We start from the raw sequence: 20,613 nt of genomic DNA, 5'->3' as shown, positions 1-20,613 counted from the left end.
GTGAAAATAAAGCTTAGATGGAATATCACTCTTAAACTGCAACAAAACCAAAGTTCTTCTAAATGGCATTAACGCTCAGCTAAACAAAATGAGCTCCTCTTAAATCACTCTTAGTGATGATCTCGTCAGACCTTCTTTTAGTGCAAAGAATCTTACGGTCATTTTGGATTCCTCCCTTTCTTATTCCACTGATATAAACCACATTAAGAAACTTTCTTACTTCACCGGTGTAACATTTCTGATGCAGAGAAACTTATTTATGCTTTTATCACATCCCACATCAACAACTGTAACTCCTCACTAGCAGGTGGCCTTTCTAATCTTATATCACAGTTTCACTTCATTAAAAACTCTGCTCTGAGAGTCCTAATGCAGACTGGCAACAGCAAGCACATCATAGCCATCCTGCTTCAAATTCACTATTCTCGGTGTCTTACATAATTGAATATAAATTTCTATTATTAACATACAAAACTTTAAATGGCCTTAAACTGGACTATATCAGTGACCTTCTCTATCACTATGCACCAGCTCACCCACTAAGGTCCATTGATGCAAGTAGCATCCAGTTCTAGAGTCACAGCACCATACATCACTGAAGATTTAGGCCAGCAGTTTCAGAATGGAACTGACGTCACTGCAGTTTCAGGATAGAGGATCAGAAAATGACTTTTGGAAGGTTTTGGTCGGTATTGGCAAGTAACGTTGTTGGAGCTGACATCCCTGCAGTTTCAGGTCAGAGTTTCAGAAGATGATATTTGGAAGGTTTCAACAGGTCTCAGCAAGGTACAGAAGAAGCATCATGTCATGGACCCATTCAAAAATTAAGTCAAAAAAATGAGAAGATAAAGCAGTACATCAAACCAAACAATATGTATCATTATGGACTTTGGAGGGTTTCTACCATCACATCGTGTCATAGATCAAACTAAATAATACAGATTGTTTCTGTAAAATACACTATTAACCTTTACCTTGTGTTTGGGTCTGTGGATACCATTTAATGTGTTGACAAAATTAGAATCATTAAAAAATTGAAAATAGTTTTATGTTTACATTCTTTAACACAATAAACAATAGGATTATAATGTTTACATCATGAAGTAAAAAATTAATAAGAATTGTGATTACATTTTTTAAAAATTTACAGTTAATGTGTATAATATTGTTTTAAATTAATTAAAAATGAAAATTTTTAGCCAATCTAATATTTTTAAATATATATTTAAATAAAAAATACATATTCTTAATATATATTCTAAACTACACTATAATACAGGGTGTCCCAAGAAATGTATACATACTTTGAATGATTGTAAATACAAGGTTTATTAATACAACACTGCAACTGGTGCCATTTATTTGAACTTACTGCATGATGGAAGCTAATTACCTCATAATAGTAATAATAGTAATAATAATAATAATAATAATAATAATAATAATAATAATACATTTTATTTATATAGCACCTTTCCCATGCTCAAGGTGCTTATATAGAACTTCTCTAGTTTTTGTCACTTATTATTGTAAACAATAGACCACCAAAAGAAAAAAATACAAATACTAATAATAACACAATTTTTTTATATACCACTTTTCCTATGCTCAAAGCAATTCACAAAATTCAGAAAGAACAAAGGTACCTATTTAACATTGGATAAAAATAATATTCCCAATAAAAAACAAGGATAAATACAGGATAAAGAAAGCATCCAAGAAGGGTCGATATGTCATATGTATAATGCCTTCCTAAACAAATGAGTCAGCTGATCTAATTAATTTAGGGAGGTCATTACAAAGTCAACCCTCAGTGGGTGTGTTCTTTATGCTGTGGAGAAAGAGGGATACCAAGTGGTATTGTTTACCTTTGTCAAGCTTGTCAGGGGACATCCAGGTACGCATGCGTGAAAGGAGAAATAAAAACAACAAATTTTGGCTAATTACAGCATAACCAAATTTCAATCAAATCATTCACGGCATTTTTGAGATTTTGGGATATTTCGTTTTTCTGTTGGTTAACCATTGTGTTTGTGTTACCTAGTTACCATCCTGCCAAATTTCAGTTTTTTACCTAAACAGGAAATAGTGTTTTTGTTGATGTAATTCAGTCAGTCATCTTTGTATTCTAAATTAATACCATATTTACCCATGTAACACACGAACATTTTTTTCCTGAAAATTAGCATTAGAAAATCAGGTCCGCGTCATACATGAGGAAATGTGCGCGTCATATACAAGGAAACTTCTTCTGCTTGGGCTTGCTCACTCGCTCGCACGCTCACGCACTCGCGCTCTCTCTCGCTTGCTCACCCACTTGCACTCTCTCTCGCTCGCGCACTCATGCTCTCTTTCTCTCTCTCGCTCGCATGCTCGCGCTCTCGCTCGAAAGTGCTCGCTTTCTCTCTAAACGCTTCCTATACAATCACAACGCGCGTTGTACACGGGGCAAAACTTTTTCCGCGATTTTCTTTGTAAAAATTAGGGTGCGCATCTTACACGAGGGCGCGTGGTACACGAGTAAATACGGTGAATTATGTATTTAGTATTATATCACGAGTGAAAAAGAACATCATAATTAAATGGCAATGGCAATACATACAGTATATATTATTGGATAGCTCAGTAATTAGTTCTCCAGTTTGAAAGGTGACTTGCACCCTTTTATATAGTGGAATGAAGGCCAGCCCTATGCCACCACAACAAAGAGGGCAAAGATTATCCTATTGTGCCCATAAGACAGGCACAAGATTCTAATGCCAGAGTTGGTACACTGGCATCCCAGCTTGGTTGGACCCAGGAACAATACTCAGTCGGGAGGACAGTATAATGGAAGAATGGGGAGACAACCCAGAAGGATTACTGTATCCCCAGAGGCAATAAGAGACAGATTCCTTGGGCAATGTTACCTCTATGGATATCCACAAGGCACTCTGGATATTGCAGTTCCCTAGAACAGTGTTGTCGGGTTCTGTGGGAGCCACCAGGGATTGCTGCAAGGATTCCTCATCTCTGCTTTATGGGACTTCCATCTGAACTAGTAGTGCTTCCATCAGGACTGTCCATAGCACCAGAAGACTCCCAGGTCTGGGATAAAAGAAGCCGCTCAATCTCATCCAGGCTAGTCAGAGTCGGGTGGAAGTAGACAAAGCTCACTTGGGAGGTGGAGAGGAGTAGAATGGAATGTGACAGTGTGGAAGTATTTATACTTATTGCTCTTCTGGAACCTCTATGAAATGTAGTTGTATAAATAAACCAGTTTTATCTAAATGGAACTTATGCCTGTGAGGTTGTGTCTGGGGTTAGACGATCTTTGCTGCCCCCTTCTGACCACAATATTTATTTATGTATGTATGTATGTATTTATTTATTAAATTTGCTGACCCATAAACAGTACACCATGTAAATTATATTTAGGTCTTTGAAATAAAATGACTAACCCGAAAACAATAGGGCATTTCAACATGGAACATTAACGGAACAGAATGAGGTTAAACATGAAATAAAGCAGGCAAAGCTAAAGTATAAGCACAGGATAGAGAATGAACTATGGACTGACAACCTGGGCCCTTTATAGAATGTCATGAAGATGATGGTTGACATTCATACAAAAAGCAATAATCAAGTTGAATTAGCAGGGGGCAAAACTGATTATCAGTTGGCGCAAAACTTGAATGAGTTCTATTCAAGATTTGAAACATAGGATTTTGCTTCAGAAGTAAGTCGTCAAAAGAACAGACTGAGAACTGGAGTCAGCCCTTCTTTGACCAGACAGAATAAGTTGCCATCTGCTTCATTACTGTGCAGAGGAACTCTTTCCAATATTCCACTCCATATTTGAAGCATTTGCCCAGCTTATGGAAACAGGAAACTGTTGTTCCATTGGCAAAAATGGCACACTCCAAAGCATTATGTGACTTTAGGCCAATGGTATTAACTTCTCATATCATTAAATCCTTTGAGAATTTAATTAAGAGACAACTACTTAACAAAATTGAGGCTTTCTGCACCATCACCAATTTGCATACAGAATAAAGAGGGGTGTGGAGGATGCCACAGCAACACTTTTGAATTAATTGTCTGAGCACTTGGAAGGATCAAAAAAACATGCAGGACTGCTGTTTATAGAGTTTGCATAATCTTTTAACACATTTTAGTTGAGAAACTGATTGATCAATTTTGTTTGAACCCTAACTTGGTGAGGTGAATTCAGGACTTTTTAATAAACAGAACACAATGAGTGAGTGTCTAATGGCTCTTTCTTTGATAGCCTATGCACTCCACAAGGTTACCATTTATCTCCTCTTTTGTTTATCCTGTATACAAATGATTGCAGGATTTTATACATAGTATAGACATATACTGAAATTTGCAGACGACTCTGTCGTTGTCGTTGCGTTGTCATTGTTAGTCTTCTACAAGATAAGGAAGACGGCCATGGACCTATTGTCAATGAGTTTGTACAATGGTGTGATCACTCTAATTTAGAACTTAATATTTCTAAGACAAAAGATATGGTGATAGATTTCAGCTGCTCTCCACCATCTACTATCTTAACTTTAGTTAAAGGGAGACAGCAGAGATGATAGAGCAATAAAAATATCTCAGAAATGAGAAAGAAGAGAAAGTTTGCTTTTCTGTGCTTTATTTTTGATAAAAAGTAGCTTGTTAAAGGTACATTGTTGAATAAAATTTGTATGTCACACCCCCTCACTGGTCCCATTACGTATTCCCTTTAATTACTTTCATATACTTTAATACACTTTTATTTCAATTTTTAAAAAAGTATACATTTTTGATTTGTTATATTTATATCTGTTTTAATTTTAAAAGAGGAACTTAAAATTGTGGCTTTAAGATTTCCACCCCACAGTTAACGGTTGATGTATCTATAGAACTCACTTCCCTTTTTTGCCAATATTACCAAGAAGACTTTTCTTGCTGAGCACATTTTTTGATTGAGTTGCACTGCTCATGTATTACTTTAAAGATTGATTCATATTGCTTGTTTGCATTAATGACCAATGCTGCATTGTATTTACTCACAGATAATGAGTTTTTCTTGATACAAATTGGAAAATAGCCACGATTTTAAGGTAAGCAATTTCTTTGTTGGGTTTAAAAGATCAATACATTAAATAGTAGTTTTATTTCAAAATTACTGAATTAACTATTTTATAATTTTAGTTATTTAACTAATGATGTTCAGTTATGATTAAACCTACTTAAATTTAACAAATGTCTGATTTGAGATAACTTTGATTAACAATACCTTTAATGTTGATGAGCATATTTTCAAATGTTAATATATAAAACTGCTATTGTGATTTAGACTGGTAGTTTCTATGTGCAAATACATCTTTAAAAGTACAAAGAGTTCATAAGTATTTAATATACATTTAAAACATGCAATCATTCCTAGATAAAGTGACTGACTTTATTTTGCCGAGTTATAGGGTAAATTATAGGTGAATTTCAAATGTTTAGACATTTTAACATGGAAATTTAATGGCTTGGTTACTTCTGTAAAATGTGCAGTACTATTATGTTTCTGTAAACACATTTAGTACTGACTTCAAAACTACAGGATAAGTCATTACATAATTAAAGAAGTCTTTCATAATGTAGCGTACTATTCAGTCTGTTACAAATATTGCAGTAATGTGTTTCTTGTAAAGTATGGACTGAACATTTTTGGCAAACTGATGGTAATATTTTGTAATTTGACAAGATGTCCTATTCGAGAATTATAATATAAAACATTTTCTCATCTTCACATTCAGAGTTTTAATAACTGTGTTTTACCTTACTTTACACACACTTTGATACTTTAGATTATCCATGTAACATAAAATGCATATCTCTACAATGTAAAAAGAAAGAACTAAAAACTGCACACATTCTCTTTGTTTATTCCACAATGTTATATGAGTCATCCATTTACAATGTCACGCCAGGTTTGTTGACAGTCCACTTTGAGGGCAGCATAGTGGTGCAGTGGTAGTGACTTACTGGGATAGACTACAGCTGCAACACCATAAGCCTTGTCTGAATTAAGTGGGTTAGAAATTGAAATGACAGTCTATTTTGAGGTCAAAGTAGTAACAACTTGAAAACCAACTATAAGATACCATGAAGAAAAACAAATGACAAAAGGTTGCAAAAGATAACTGAAATGATTACAAGCTCTTAAATGCAGTAACAAATAATATGGCAGAAGGGATGTCTTTAACGTTGGTAGGCAGATCTTTTCACAATTTGTCCTATAGCAAAAGCTTCTAACTCCTGCAACAAATTATTTTATCCCTGGTATGTCCCGAGAGAAAAACGTTGCCATTAATGTGAATGAATATTGTTGCATTGCATACCCCCCAAAATCCTCCCCAATCATGTATACTCTTTCACAGTTATTGGGACAAAGGAGTTAGAGCACTACAAATAATATTCACTTAAGTTGTTTCCTTAATTCTTGCTCACCCTCCTAAGTAAGAATAGCTGTTGGAAGTCCATGCAACAGCACACTATAACTGTGGTATTGCTGAGAATTATGTCTCTTAGTTTTGGCAACTCTTTTATTTTTTCAATCAGAAACTAAATAAATATATATAGTATAGCACGGTTCAGTGAATGTCCAGAATAAAAAAAGCCATCCATGAAAGATGCAAAATTATGGGATTTTTGTTAGCCACAGTGAAGGATTGCCCAAAGAATTAAATAAACATCTATTTGATGTTTCAAGCCTGTCTTCACAAATATCTGGGGCCTCATGCCGTGTGTAGAATTCACACTAAAACAAAACATATGGAAAAAAGTCGAAATGTGCATACGCAATTCAGATGTGCGTAACTCAACTTCTATGTACTTCCGCTACATAAATCCCAGTCTGCGTGAAATTTAATGCTCGTGCACATGCCTGCTGCCCCTCCCAGACTCCTCCCAGAATTACACCTCTTTGAATATGCAAATCAATATAAATATTCCCTTAAGTTCAGCGTTCTGTGAAAAGACAACGGCAAAAGCACAGGGAAAAAGAAGAATATTACCGAATGCCAAATGGAGGCAAGGAAATACGTACTATTTGTTGGTTTAAGCAGTTCTCTAAACAGCAAAATGAAGTTTACCGAAAGTTCAAGATCAGAAAGTCGCTCAGTGCACAAAATAAAAAAGAAGTCAGATATCACAGTCGCTGTGAAAAGGCGAGTCATAGCCCACCAGCTGATTCTCATATGGAAGCGTATTAGGGTATAGAGAAAAGAAAAAAAAAATGGGACACAGTGGGAAAAAAAAACCTCAAAATGTCAACTTTAATCTCGAAATTTCAACTTTAATTGCATAGTTTATTTTGTCATTAAAGTAAAACTTAATCTTAAAATCTTTTAATTTACTACTTTCTCAAATCCCATCGTAACTAAAGTAGCACGTTAAATGCTTCGTATTCTGTATGTTCTTCTATACTTTTTGTGTGTGAATCACTACTTGGTTGTTTAACGGGCTTTCTCTTATACCGACAGGACACAGAATACATTACATTCATGATATTACAGCTTTCTGAACAATTTAAATACTAAGATGTATACTTGATACTTAATTAATTAAAGCATGTATTAAACATGGGGCCACACTGGTGCAATGGTAGCGACAAACTGGCGCCCCATCCAGAGATTGTTCCTGCCTCCTGCAAGATGCTTGCTGAACCATGCATGACCCTCAATGAAATAATTTATTCCAGCAGTACTGCCTCTTTCAAACATACTAACCCCCAATTCCTGTCCTTCCTTTTCATTCTCCAAGTAACCAGTCACCTCATAATAAGCTCTTTAACAAATGACAAGCCATCCTTAAGCTTAGAACGTCGATTCTTCAGAAATTTTAAGGAACATTGAAATATATGCATAGTACAAATCTAACTATTCCATCCATCTATCCATTCAGTCCCAGGAAGCATACACAAGGCAGGAGCATCCCTGAACGTGGCGCCTGTTTGACGCCACCGCTGTACACCGTATCCACACGTTTAATAACAGTATACATTATTTAAATGAAGTTAAAATTGTATCTGTATAATGTAATATATATATATATATATATATATATATATATATATATATATATATATATATATATATATATATATATATATATATATATATATATATATACACTTTACTGCATTTCATCTGAAAAATGATATCAACAGCTCCAAGAAGATAGCGCCTGGAAATCTAAATCAAGTTAGAAACCAGTCGTCATCATCTGTAAATACGCACTTTCTTCTACTGAATTGAATTGAATTCCTTTATTGTTATTGTATGGTACAATGAGATTCAATATGCAAATCCTCCATAAACTTATTTTCCTATAAAATGGTAAAATAAAAAAAATAATAATAATAATAATAATAATAATAATAACATGAAAAAACAATGAAAAAGATACAATATGAAAGCATAAGTGGCTCTGCTTGTGCAATATTACAGCTGTAGTGCAAGTTTATAGTGAGGTAATTGTACTCATAAGTACAAACAGTTCTATCGAGAGCACTTAATGGACTGATTGAGTGCATTTATAGCTCTTGGAATGAAACTGTTTCTGAACCATGAGGTTCGTGCGGGAAAGGCTCTGAAGCATTTGCAGAATGGGAGCAGTTCAAATAAACTGTGCCTATGGCTGAGGCAGCATGTGCTAGAAGCTGTACCCCGATAATTCTCTCCACTCTTGACACAACCTGTGGTAGAGCTTTCCGATCAGCTGCTGTAGAGCTGTGATTGCACACTCAGATACAGTGGGTTAAAATACTCAGTGGTGCACTGAGAGTAACAGCGCTAAAGCAGCAATAGTATTTGGAATAGTTTGGCCATTCCGTGCACCATTATATGGTTACAGGTTGATTACAATCAGATGCCTTAAACTAAAAAACGATATGAGGTTAATGTCAGTGTATCTGATAAAGCTGCAACACGGATGTGAATCTAAAAAATAAAGGGAAGCCACCCAGGAACAGTAGCACCGCTGGGTGCTGTCAGTTTGCAAAACCGAGCCGAAAACTTCCGTACGCTATGGTTTGAGCTGGCGTGAGAATGTGTCTGGGTTTACGGAAAGTTTAGTTTTTATACCTCTTGATGTGAGCGTGGAAACGGGAGTATGCAACATTTTTGTGCGTACACACCATTTTATACATGAGGCCCCTGGACCCTGTGTATTCATTTTGAGGAAGGAAATAAATTTGCACCCAGGCGATATACTATAGCAAATGGACTAAGAAATTCAGAGGATTGGGCATGGTTCTATACCCCATACACAAGGTGGTAGTGGTCCTCTTATGGGAACCTAGTTAGGACACCCACAGGGGTACTTGGGAGATGAAACCTAGAAGTAAAGCCCTGTTGGGTGAATACAAATCCTTTATTTTATCACATCAATGTGTGATGTATTACTTTGTCTTACTTAGTGCTCACTGATGCCCCCTTGTGACGGATGGCCCGGACCATTACCCGGCCAGGATGCCAGTTAGGTGGAAGGACAGAGGGAGAGACCATATTTGGGACATTAATTTCCCCAAGACTATAGAGGGCAGCATCCCAAGTTGCTATAGTATCACGGATCTCTGCAGGGTTTGCCAGGAGTTGAAGTTTGGAGCAGCCGTGTTGGGCTCTGTGGGTGTCGCCAGGGGGTGCTGCAGGTACAGTTGAGCCCTTTGTGGCACCACTTTACTTGGAAGAAGGTCAAGAAATACCTGGAGCACTTCCAAATCCACTATAAAAGGAGTTGCCTCACCACTAGTCATAAGGGCAGAGTCACGAGGAGGTGGAAAAAGCTTGAAAGAGAAGGAGTGAAGTGTTCTGTGAGTGTACTGTGCTGTGAAGTGAGGAGCAACAGAAAATGTTTCCCCACTGAATAATAAACATGTGCTGTGCTGAACTTGGACTCTGTGTCTGTCTGTTTTGAGGATGGGGGAGCCGTATGCCCCTTGGTGGTCCACAATATATATATATTGTGGAATACCAGGGGACACACCAACTGCCCTGACACAGACACAAGTTCAGTACACATCTTTTATTTTTTCCCCATAGGAAACACTTTCCCTCATTTTTGACCTTCACAGCACTGCCCCTCAGTACACAAAGCACAAAACACTTTCTTTTCCTTCTCTTACTCTTTCTTTGTCTCCACTCCTCCTCCAGCAAGCTGCATCTCCTTTTCTGCTGACTCTGGCTTCCGGAGTAGTGGTTGCTGGCTCCTTTCATACAGCACTCAGAAGTGCTCCAGGTGCTTCTTCCAGCTGTCCTTCCACTGTCAAGGTTACCTGGCCTCTTGCCACTAAATATATATATATATATATATATATATATATATATATATATATATATATATATATATATATATATATATATATATATATATATATATATATATATATATATATATATATATACAGTCATATGAAAAAGTTTGGGAACCCCTCTCAGTCTGGATAATAATTTACTCTACTTTCAACAAAAAGATAACAGTGGTATGTCTTTCATTTCCTAGGAACATCTGAGTACTGGAGTGTTTTCTGGACAAGGATTTTAAGTTAAGCAGTATTTAGTTGTATGAAATAAAATCAAATGTGAAAAACTGGCTCTGCAACAATTTGGGTACTCTTGTAATTTTGCTGATTTGAATCCACATAACTGCTCAATATTGATTACTTGCAACACCAAATTGGTTGGATTAGCTTGTTAAGCCTTGAACTTCTTAGACAGCTGTGTCCAATCATGAGAAAAGGTATTTAAGGTGTTAATTGCAAGTGACAGCATGGGATCCTCAAAGCAACTCTCAAAAGATATGAAAACAAAGATTGTTCAGTATCATGGTTTAGGGGAAGGCTGCAAAAAGCTATCTCAGAGGTTTAAACTGTCAGTTTCAACTGTAAAGAATGTAATCAGGAAATGGAAGGCCACAGGCACTGTTGTTGTTAAACCCAGGTCTGGCAGGCCAAGAAAAATACAGGAGTGGCATATGTGCAAGATTGTGAGAATGGCTACAGACAACCCACTGATCACCTCCAAAGACCTGCAAGAACATCTTGCTGCAGATGGTGTATCTGTACATCATTCTACAATTCAACGCAATTTGCACAAAGAACATCTGTATGGCAGGGTGATGAGAAAGAAGCCCTTTCTGTATTCATGCCACAAACAGAGTCGCTTGTTGTATGCAAATGCTCATTTAGACAAGCCAGATTCATTTTGGAACAAAGTGCTTTAGACTGATGAGACAAAAATTCAGTTATTTGGTCATAACAAAATGCGCTTTGTATGGCAGAAGAAGAATACCGTATTTCAAGAAAAACACCTGCTACCTACTGTGAAATTTGGTGGAGGTTCCATCATGGGGCCCTTGTTAAAGTTGAGGGTCAGATGAAATCAACCCAATATTAACAAATTCTTCAGGGTAATGTTCAAGCATCAGTCACAAAGTTGAAGTTACGTAGGGGTTGGATATTCCAACAAGACAATGACCCAAAACACAGTTCGAAATCTACAGGCATTCATTCAGAGGGAGAATTACAATGTTCTGGAATCTATGGGATAATTTGAAGCAGGCTGTCCATGCTCAGCAGCCATCAAATTTAACCGAACTGGAGAGATTTTGCATGGAAGAATGGTCAAAAATACCTCCATCCAGAATTCAGACACTCATCAAAGGCTATAGGAGGCATCTAGAGGCTGTTATACTTGCAAAAGGAGGCTCACTATACAGACATAGAGAAGCAGGACACTAATTTGACTCACAGCACACAGTTTATTTACATTTATTTATTTTCCTTTGTGTCCCAGAGTAACAAAATAGCTACAGCAAAATAAGCACATACTTTTTGCTGTCGCCTTCAGTCCTCCCTATAGGCTTTGTCCTCTTCCTCCTGACTCTGGCCCTCAAATGGAGTGAGGTGGCCCCTTTTATAGGGCACCCGGAAGTGTTCCTGGGTGTGGTGGAAATGCTGCAACCCAGGGCTCAGAAACTGTTCAGGTGCGCCCTGGCGGTGGCCACAGGCCCCAGCAGGGTTGAGTTTCTAAGCTCCAAACCTGTGGCTCTGCTGTAAGCTTGGGAGGTTACCCTTGTGTGCAGAGGAAGGTATTACCATGAATAAACCACAGTCCTTCAATCACACAGGTGTCTCGGCCAGTCCGCCTATATATATATATATATATATATATATATATATATATATATATATATATATATATATATATATATATATATATATATATATATATATATATATATATATATATATATACACACAACTGCTCACAAAAATTAAAGGAACACTTTAAAGAAACACATTAGATACATCAGATCTCAATATGAAGTTGGATATCTATACAAATAACGACAGGGCAATGTCTTAGGAACAAAAGGATGCCAAGTCTTTTAATGGAAATAAAAGTTTTCTGCCTACAGAGGGCTCAATTGTGTAGACACCCTAAAATCAGAGTGAAATGAAGATGTGGCAGGCTAGTCCATTTTTCAAAAACTTAATTTCTGCTACTCAAAATGCTTTTCAGTATCTTGTGTGGCCCCATGAGCTTGTATGCATGCTTGACAACGTCGGGCATGCTCCTAATGAGACGACGGATGGTGTCTTGTGGCATTTCCTCCCAGATCTGTATGAGGGCATCCCTGAGCTGTTGTACAGTCTGAGGAGCAACCTGGCGGCGCCTAATGGACCGAAACATAATGTCCCACAGATGTTCTATTGGGTTTAAGTCAGGGGATCGTGAAGGCCATTCAATTGTTTCAATTCCTTCATCCTCCAGGTACTGCCTGCATACTCTTGCCACATGAGGCCGGGCATTGTCGTGCATTAGGAGGAAACCAGGACCTACTGCACCAGCGTAGGGTCTGACAATGGGTCCAAGGATTTCATCCTGATACCTAATGGCAGTCAAGATGCTGTTGTCTAGCCTGTAGAGGTCTGTGAGTCGCTCCATGGATATGCCTCCAAGATCATCACTGACCCACCACCAAACCAGTCATGCTAAACGATGTTACAGGCAGCATAATATTCTCCACGGCTTCTCCTGACCCTTTCACGTCTTTCACATATACTCAGGGTGAACCTGCTCTCATCTGTGAAAAGCACAGGATGCCAGTGGTGGACCTGCCAATTCTGGTATTCTATGGCAAATGCCAATTGAGCTCCCCGGTGCTGTGCAGTGAGCACAGGGCAGTAGACATTTGGGCCCTCAGGCAACCCTCATGAAGTCTGTTTCTGATTGTTTGGTCAGAGACATTCACACCAGTGGCCTACTGGAGGTCATTTTGTAGGGCTCTGGCAGTGCTCATCCTGTTCCTCCTTGCCCAAAGGAGCAGATACTGGTCCTGCTGATGGGTTATGGACCTTCTATGGCCCTCTCCAGCTCTCCTAGAGTAACTGCTTGTCTCCTAGAATCTCCTCCATGCCCTTGAGACTGTGCAGGGAGACACAGCAAACCTTCTGGCAATGACATGTATTGATGTGCCATCCTGGAGAAGTTGGACTACCTGTGCAACCTCTGTAGGGTCCAGGTATCACCTCGTGCTACCAGTAGTGACACTGACTGTAGCCAAATGCAAAACTAGTGAAGAAACAGTCAGAAAAGATGAGGTGGGAAAAATGTCAGTGGCCTCCACCTGTTAAACCATTCCTGTTTTGGGGGTCATCTCATTGTTGCCCCTCTAGTGCATCTGTTGTTAAGTTCATTAACACCACAGCAGCTGAAACTGATTAACAACCCCCTCTGCTACTTAACTGACCAGATTAATATCCCATAAGTTTCATTGACTTTATGCTATACTCTGATTAAAAAGTGTTCCTTTAATTCTTTTGAGCAGTATATATATATATATATATACAGTACAGGCCAAAAGTTTGGACACACCTCCTCATTCAATGTGTTTTCTTTATTTTCATAACCATTTACATTGGTAGATTCTCACTGAAGGCATCAAAACTATGAATTAACACATGTGGAGTTATGCACTTAACAAAAAAAGGTGAAATAACTGAAAACATGTTTTATATTCTAGTTTCTTCAAAATAGCCACCCTTTGCTCTGATTACTGCTTTGCACACTCTTGGCATTCTCTCGATGACAGGTAGTCACCTGAAATGGTTTTATTTCTAACAGATAAGAGCATGTTTGGGTGTGGTGAAATCTCTTCACTCACCTCTTCACTGTGGCAGCCATCCAGACTTTGACCAAGGAGCTGGAGGCCTGGCTCAGGAGAGTGGACAAGTCAGGACTGCCCGGGAAACTCAAGTGCTGGATTTATCAGCATAGTATTTTGCCTCAGATTCTTTGGCCATTGCTGGTTTATGATGTGCCCATACATTAGTGGAGAAAATGGAGAGTTGGTTTACCAAGTAGTCTGAGCATCACAGCTCTATGAACTGATAAATGTGTTTGTAAAATAATATTTTGCAGCTTCCTTTTAACAACATTATAGAAGAGTTTAAAGTCTCTACAGTATTACAATGGTGTTATAATATAGAAACTCTACAGACTATAAAGTGTCAGCAGCTGGTACTGAACTCCATATGGCAGGAGAACTGATTGTCGCTAGGGAGTTGGAGATGGCATAAGTGAGGCTGGAGGCACATAGCTATAATAGAGGCAGTGGCTATAGGTAGATCAGGCATGGGCAACTTTTGATTGTTACTTTTTATACAGCAGACATCAAATGTGTTTTGTCTCTATTTTGTATGTGTAGCGTGAACCCTATTTAAAGCTTTTAATACTTTTTTGGTAGTACAGCAGCAACAAACTTGTGATTTGGAAAAGTTAACATGCAATTTTTGTACATGAAATCAGGAAATAGATCAAACTCTAATCCTTTATGTGACAGTTTTATTGGACAGGTAAGTAAGTATATCCAATACCTCTGTGTCAATCACATAGTACATTTGTTTTACATACTAGCTCACTACAGCATGCAGTGAATTATTCAAATTGTATATTGCATCATATCTCAGCATATGAAATTAATGCGAGTTGCAATACCAGCAAAAATATGTGTAGGATGTATGCGCAAGTTTTGGTACATGACATCAGCATTGTTATTTACTATCAACATGTGACATCAGGCTTGCAACTCCAACAGGATCCGTCTGTGTGCTTCAATGTTTGATATATTGTTCGATGCATTGAAGTAAATCATCAAAATGAAAAACTGACATTTAAGTGTCTTCATGGTGTTTTTCTTCATCCATTTCTCGCATTGGCAATACAAGCATCGCATATTCCCTATTGTAGAGATATGATACATTTAAAGGTATCACATACTGTCTCAACATTCTGTATCGCTGTTGCTGTCTTTTTTGTTTTGCGCCCTCCCGTGGTAAAGTGAGGTTCACTGCTGATTGGCATCTGTTAAATTCATAATCTTCAGGTGGGGGCATGGTAGAATGGTGAGAACAGTTCCTATGCATGATGCAAGAGGGGATGGCCCTACACTTAGTGCACAGGTGCAGGATCGCCTGCAACCCTAACTGATGCTGAGAGCTGCTGATTGCCACAGCTGTGCCACGTCCCCTCTTTAAAAAGGGAAGGGCAAGTTCAGGAAAGAAGGAATTAATGAAAGAAAAGCAAAAGGGCAAGGAGGTTAAAGAACAGAAGAAGAGGGGCAGAAGCATGAAGCTGGTGTAATGAGAGGAAGCAGGCGGGTGTGTGTGGAGCCCCAGGAACGAAGCGTGTGGCCGGCACTCAGCAATTTGCTCAGGAGTTGTCTCTGTTGAACATGCAAGTAGCAGGAGCGATCAGCGGCAATGAAAGGACAGAGTGCGCTTTCACCGGGTGGAGCCTGGAAAGGCAACAGTGGGTGCAGGAGCAGGGCACAGTGGGTCCCCGTAGACACCATAGGACTGGCAATGGGGACATAGGCCAGTAGAAGATGGGTGTCTGTGCCTGCTGGAGGATTTCTCCTTGTGGAGCAAGGTCCAGACAGGGCAAGCTGAAGAGGTGATAAAAAGACAGTTTCCTGCCAATGAAATTTTAAACTTGTTTTTAATGTATTTTTGTATTTATTGAATTTTAACCCCAAATTGCACTTTTATGGATTATTTATTTTTATAGAATGAAGCACTGCATTTTTTGAACAATGTTTTTTTTTTTTAATAAATGCACTTGAGCACTTTTCATCATCCCCTTGCTTAGTGTGTGTTTGTCCTTATCTGCCAAGCTCTTGTCAGTTACAGTACTGATAGTGTTGAGCTCAAGAGGCTCCCATAATAGAAGAGGGAGTGTGGAGACCCACAGAATCACACTTCTCCCACCATAACCTATCATCTATGGGGGAGGTGTGAATACTTTAAATTCATCAAAAATTTTGATCTCCAGTTTTCAATGGATCTCAACATTTTAGTGTCCCCTGAAACCGAAAACATCTATCTTGATGATGGTGTGTGTATCTGTGTGTCATAATTTCTTGAGAACAGGCTAGAGCTAAAAATAGTTGTATGGAAAAATACCGAACTTAAAACTTGTTGTAAGTCTGTTGTGAGCCTGTTGTGTGATGACAGTGTGTTGATTAGTTTTTGAGCCAAATCATGCACGAGAAAGAGGCATTCTAGGGGAACCCTCAAATACTGTAATTAATTACAAATTCTTCTCGTCAATTACTATCGTAGTGACCTATTTTATGATCAGAAAGATCAGCACCAAAGTGGTAAATAATTACTGATATGTTATAGAAAAGTTTGTGTAACTTGATTCCTAGCGCTCAAAGCCTACTGATGCTCACATCCAAATTTTTTTTGCACCTTCACAACAGTATCAGAATACAAATAATTTTTATTTTTAACATTTTTCTTCCTTCATCTCACAACACAGTGAAACCAAACATTGTTTTCTCCCCGTGATGATTTCTCACACTGACACCTGGTGGAATCCTCTAGATTTACTTAAAGTACACACAAATGTTACACACATAGCAGCAGCATCCACAAGCTCATGGGTTACATAGCATTAAGTATACCCCCAGGCTTAAAGTCACTGCTTTTCACAAAATTTAAAAAAATGGTGATTGGTAATATTTGCATGTCAAGTGTCATTTTATGCTATTTTGAAGTTGCTGATTATGAATATGATATTTTTTGTATATGATTATTTATCAGTAGCCCTAGTCCTCTAAAACTCACTTCCAGAAGGTTAAAAATTACAAGTATTAAACATAAACATGCAAGGCATTATTTTAGACTATTTCAAAATCAATGATTATAAATATTATATTTTTTTATGATTTTTCATCCTTCATGAAGGAACTAACCCTTAATGGACCTTTTTTAGAAAGTGTAAAATGACAAATTTCTATTATAAGTTTAGTCGTGGCTATGTGACTAAGGATCTGTCCTGATATTGGGAAGGTTCAAATCTCATAACTGCCAGAAGGGGTCCTACTCAGTTGGACCCTTGATCAAGGACCTTAACCTGAAAAGGCTGATTCCAGGACTCAGTGGCATGACCTATGCGGAGAGATTGAATTGCAATGTGAGTTGCACATTTTAATGTTAATCAAATGGAGATTAAGATGCAAAGTGTTTAAAATTATGAAGGCAATTAGTTAAGTGGATCCCAACTGTTATTTTAAAATAAATTCTTTAATAAGAAGATGGGGACATGTTTGGAAACTTGTTAAGGCCAGATTTTACACAAATGTTAGGAAGTTCCTATTCAACAAAAAATATAGAGACATAGAACAAATTACCAAGTATTATGGTAGAGAGCAAGATCTTAGGGACCTGCAAATCTTGACTTGATAATATTTTGGAGAATCTATGTGATTAAGATAGATGAGTTTGTTGGGTTGAGATGCCTGATCTCATTGCGATTTTTAAAATCTCCAAAAGAGCTGGTTTAAAAATTGATGGATGGATAGATAGAGGGATGGATGGATGTTTGCCACATTTAAATATAGCAAACAACTTATTTTTTGATAATCAAATATTGATGTTTTTCCTCTGTGAAGGGATGGTGTCCCCTCTAAGGTTGGGTCCTGCCTTGCTCTTAATACTATTGTGATAGGCAGTTTAAGATGCATGAATGATTAGATTTTCAACCCTATTGCTTTTGTTTCATCTTCCTATAGATTTTAATGTTTGCATGTTTTGTTTAAAGTATCATAATAACATGTCAGTTCACATAAATATGGTTCATGATTGCTGACATCTGTACTATTCATAGTCCAGTGACCTTCCAATCTTTTTTCATATATTCTTTTTACAGCAATTGACTATTATTCTATTAATTATGAAATATCCACACAATATCCTTTTAGTATCCTGTTATGCTAGTTTCTTTAGATTATTTTTATATTTATATATGATAGGCTTTTGAAAAAGACATTTTCAACAAATATATCAATGTCTAAATATTGTTTATTTAATATTGTTGATTTTAATTTATTTTTATATATTCTAGGAATGTTATGTGAGAGCTTTCTTTGGACTATTGCCTATAGAAATCACTTTGATAATGAAAGTTTAACAACAATAAAACAAGAAGAAAATGAAAGAGTGAGAGAAATGACTGCTATCTGTAACATGGCAGGCACAGTGCCAGATATGCAAGACAAGACCATTCTGGATAGATGTAAGAATTTGGGCAATACTATATCTTCTGTCAAGATTAAGAAACAAAGCAAATCAGTTCAAGACATTCCCCCCAAACTGCCTAAAGCTCAACAAAGCATCAGACAGACATCACCTGTTGTTGATATCCCAGTAATTTCTCACAGCAACAAAGAAGCATACTTGGTTCCCTCCTCTTGCAAAAGCATTTGCAAGGACTACAATGACTTGCATATTGCTGGTGACCAGGTTATGCCAATTAATTTGACTCTTTCTGAACTGTCAACTGACAATACCTTTGAATACACTGATGGTCCATTTCTTCAGTCTTATGAAATCCCAATTCCAGCAACAGAAACTCCCAGGCCTTCTCTTGATTACATAAAGAAACCCCTGAAAGGAGATTCTTCATGTTGGCGAGTGAACAGCATCAAGGATAAAAGCATTCTTCAAGATAGTCTTCCAATGTCCAATTCCATGCTGAACAATTACCTGGAGCAAAAAATAATGGAGTTGTACAAGCAGTATATGATGGAAAGTATGCTCAATAGCAACTCACCAGCCAAGATCATGGCTTCAGAACTGATCCTCAGTAACGTGGACCAGATAACTTTACAGATCTCAAAAGATCAGAACATGGAGACCACAAAAGCCAAAGATATGGTTATTAGCTGCTTGTTAAGGGTTGCAAGCAGCCAGCAGTCAAGTGAATTAAGCACTCCTCAGCTGCAGATTTCTAGTGATAAAAGTATAACTAGTTAAAAGGTGTTTGAAACTCTCAACAGTACAAATACATTTTTATAAAATATCTGAGGTATACAGTATACAAATATCACAGCACCAGTAACGCGCACTGCACGATAACATGGAGTGAATATACTTGACAGTTTTCATACTATTTCTCTGTACATTTAGCATTTGTTTACTCAGCGGTTGATGCGCTTGCTGCTTCCTGAGCAGCTCTTCTTTTCTCCACCCTAGTGGCCCACTTGTTTTTCTCTTTTATCGGCATCTTTTCATGTTAAAACTGATTAAGTTAGTGTTTGCGTTTCAATTACTTAGTACGTTTTCTTTCATTTTTCACTTAAGCTGGCACTTAAGTCATCAATCTGCCTCAAGAATGATTTAAGATATGAAGAGGTAGGGGAAGTGACAGCGAAAGTGGTAGGGATGAGAACGGTGCCCGTAGGCATGCACCGCAAGGCCGTCCTGCTGATCGCTGCTGAGAGTTGCTTATAAAATAAAATAAAAATAAAAAGAAGAATAACCTTGGAGGTTAATCATCACCTGAAAGCGGTTGTAGACATCACGTAGTATATGTATGGCAAATTTCATGTCAATAGGTCAAACGGTTTGCGAGCTACAGGTGATTTAAAATCCTGGACAGACAAACAAACAGCCACGGTAGCGTATTATACAGGAGGATAAAAGAGTGAAAGGACGACATTTAGTTTGTTGTCTTTTCTTTCAAATAAATATAATGCAAATATGATACATCTTAAATTAATTTTCATCTTAGACCTTTGGCTAACCCAGGATTATCATTTTTGTATATAAACTTTCTTGTATATAACTTCCTTTGATAAAATATAAAAACTTAACCGCAGAGGTAGTTGAAATGACAGCCTTTTGTGGTAGCTGGTTGTTACTCTAATAATTACCAGTAACAAAACCAAAGATGGCTGATGAGTCTTAATCTTCATTAGAAAATAATTTTTTAAGAAGAAACATAAGTAATAAATATCTGGTTGAAATAAAGATGATTTGAAAGTGTTAGTTTTGTTTGAACATTGCCTGTATTTTTACTGTATGTATTGTATTTTTAAAAGAGACATTTCCCCAAAGACCTTCTAGTCTTTCATGTTATACTGTATATAATACATCAGTCAAATACTGTATTACTGTATTTTATTATAATGTATTTTCTACAATTCTTTCTGTTAAGCTCTCGTATGTTATTTTTACTAGTATTGAGTAATTCCATAGTGCTGTTTTCTAAACTTAAACGTAAAAACATAGGT

At 37.4% G+C, this 20,613-nt stretch overlaps 1 protein-coding gene across 1 annotated transcript; it reads left to right on the top strand.

Annotated features, from left to right (window-relative positions):
* Positions 1–4,947: 4,947 nt before the first annotated feature.
* LOC120523508 (TLR adapter interacting with SLC15A4 on the lysosome) lies at positions 4,948–19,565 on the top strand. The gene is made up of 2 exons (XM_039744884.1): positions 4,948–5,096; positions 18,444–19,565. Exon 2 carries the CDS (start codon positions 18,446–18,448, stop codon positions 19,352–19,354), a length of 909 nt encoding a protein of 302 aa, XP_039600818.1. The 5' UTR covers positions 4,948–5,096; positions 18,444–18,445; the 3' UTR covers positions 19,355–19,565.
* The last annotated feature ends 1,048 nt before the right edge of the window (positions 19,566–20,613 follow it).

Source organism: Polypterus senegalus, chromosome 2 (assembly GCF_016835505.1).
Source record: "Polypterus senegalus isolate Bchr_013 chromosome 2, ASM1683550v1, whole genome shotgun sequence".
Taxonomy (NCBI): domain Eukaryota; kingdom Metazoa; phylum Chordata; class Cladistia; order Polypteriformes; family Polypteridae; genus Polypterus; species Polypterus senegalus.
The sequence above is the reverse complement of the archived record's forward strand: the minus strand, read 5'-3'. Positions and strand labels throughout refer to the sequence as shown.

Bases quoted from the DNA above. Each gene is read 5' to 3' on its own strand.
- LOC120523508 (XM_039744884.1), top strand. From the start codon at position 18,446: ATGTTATGTGAGAGCTTTCTTTGGACTATTGCCTATAGAAATCACTTT.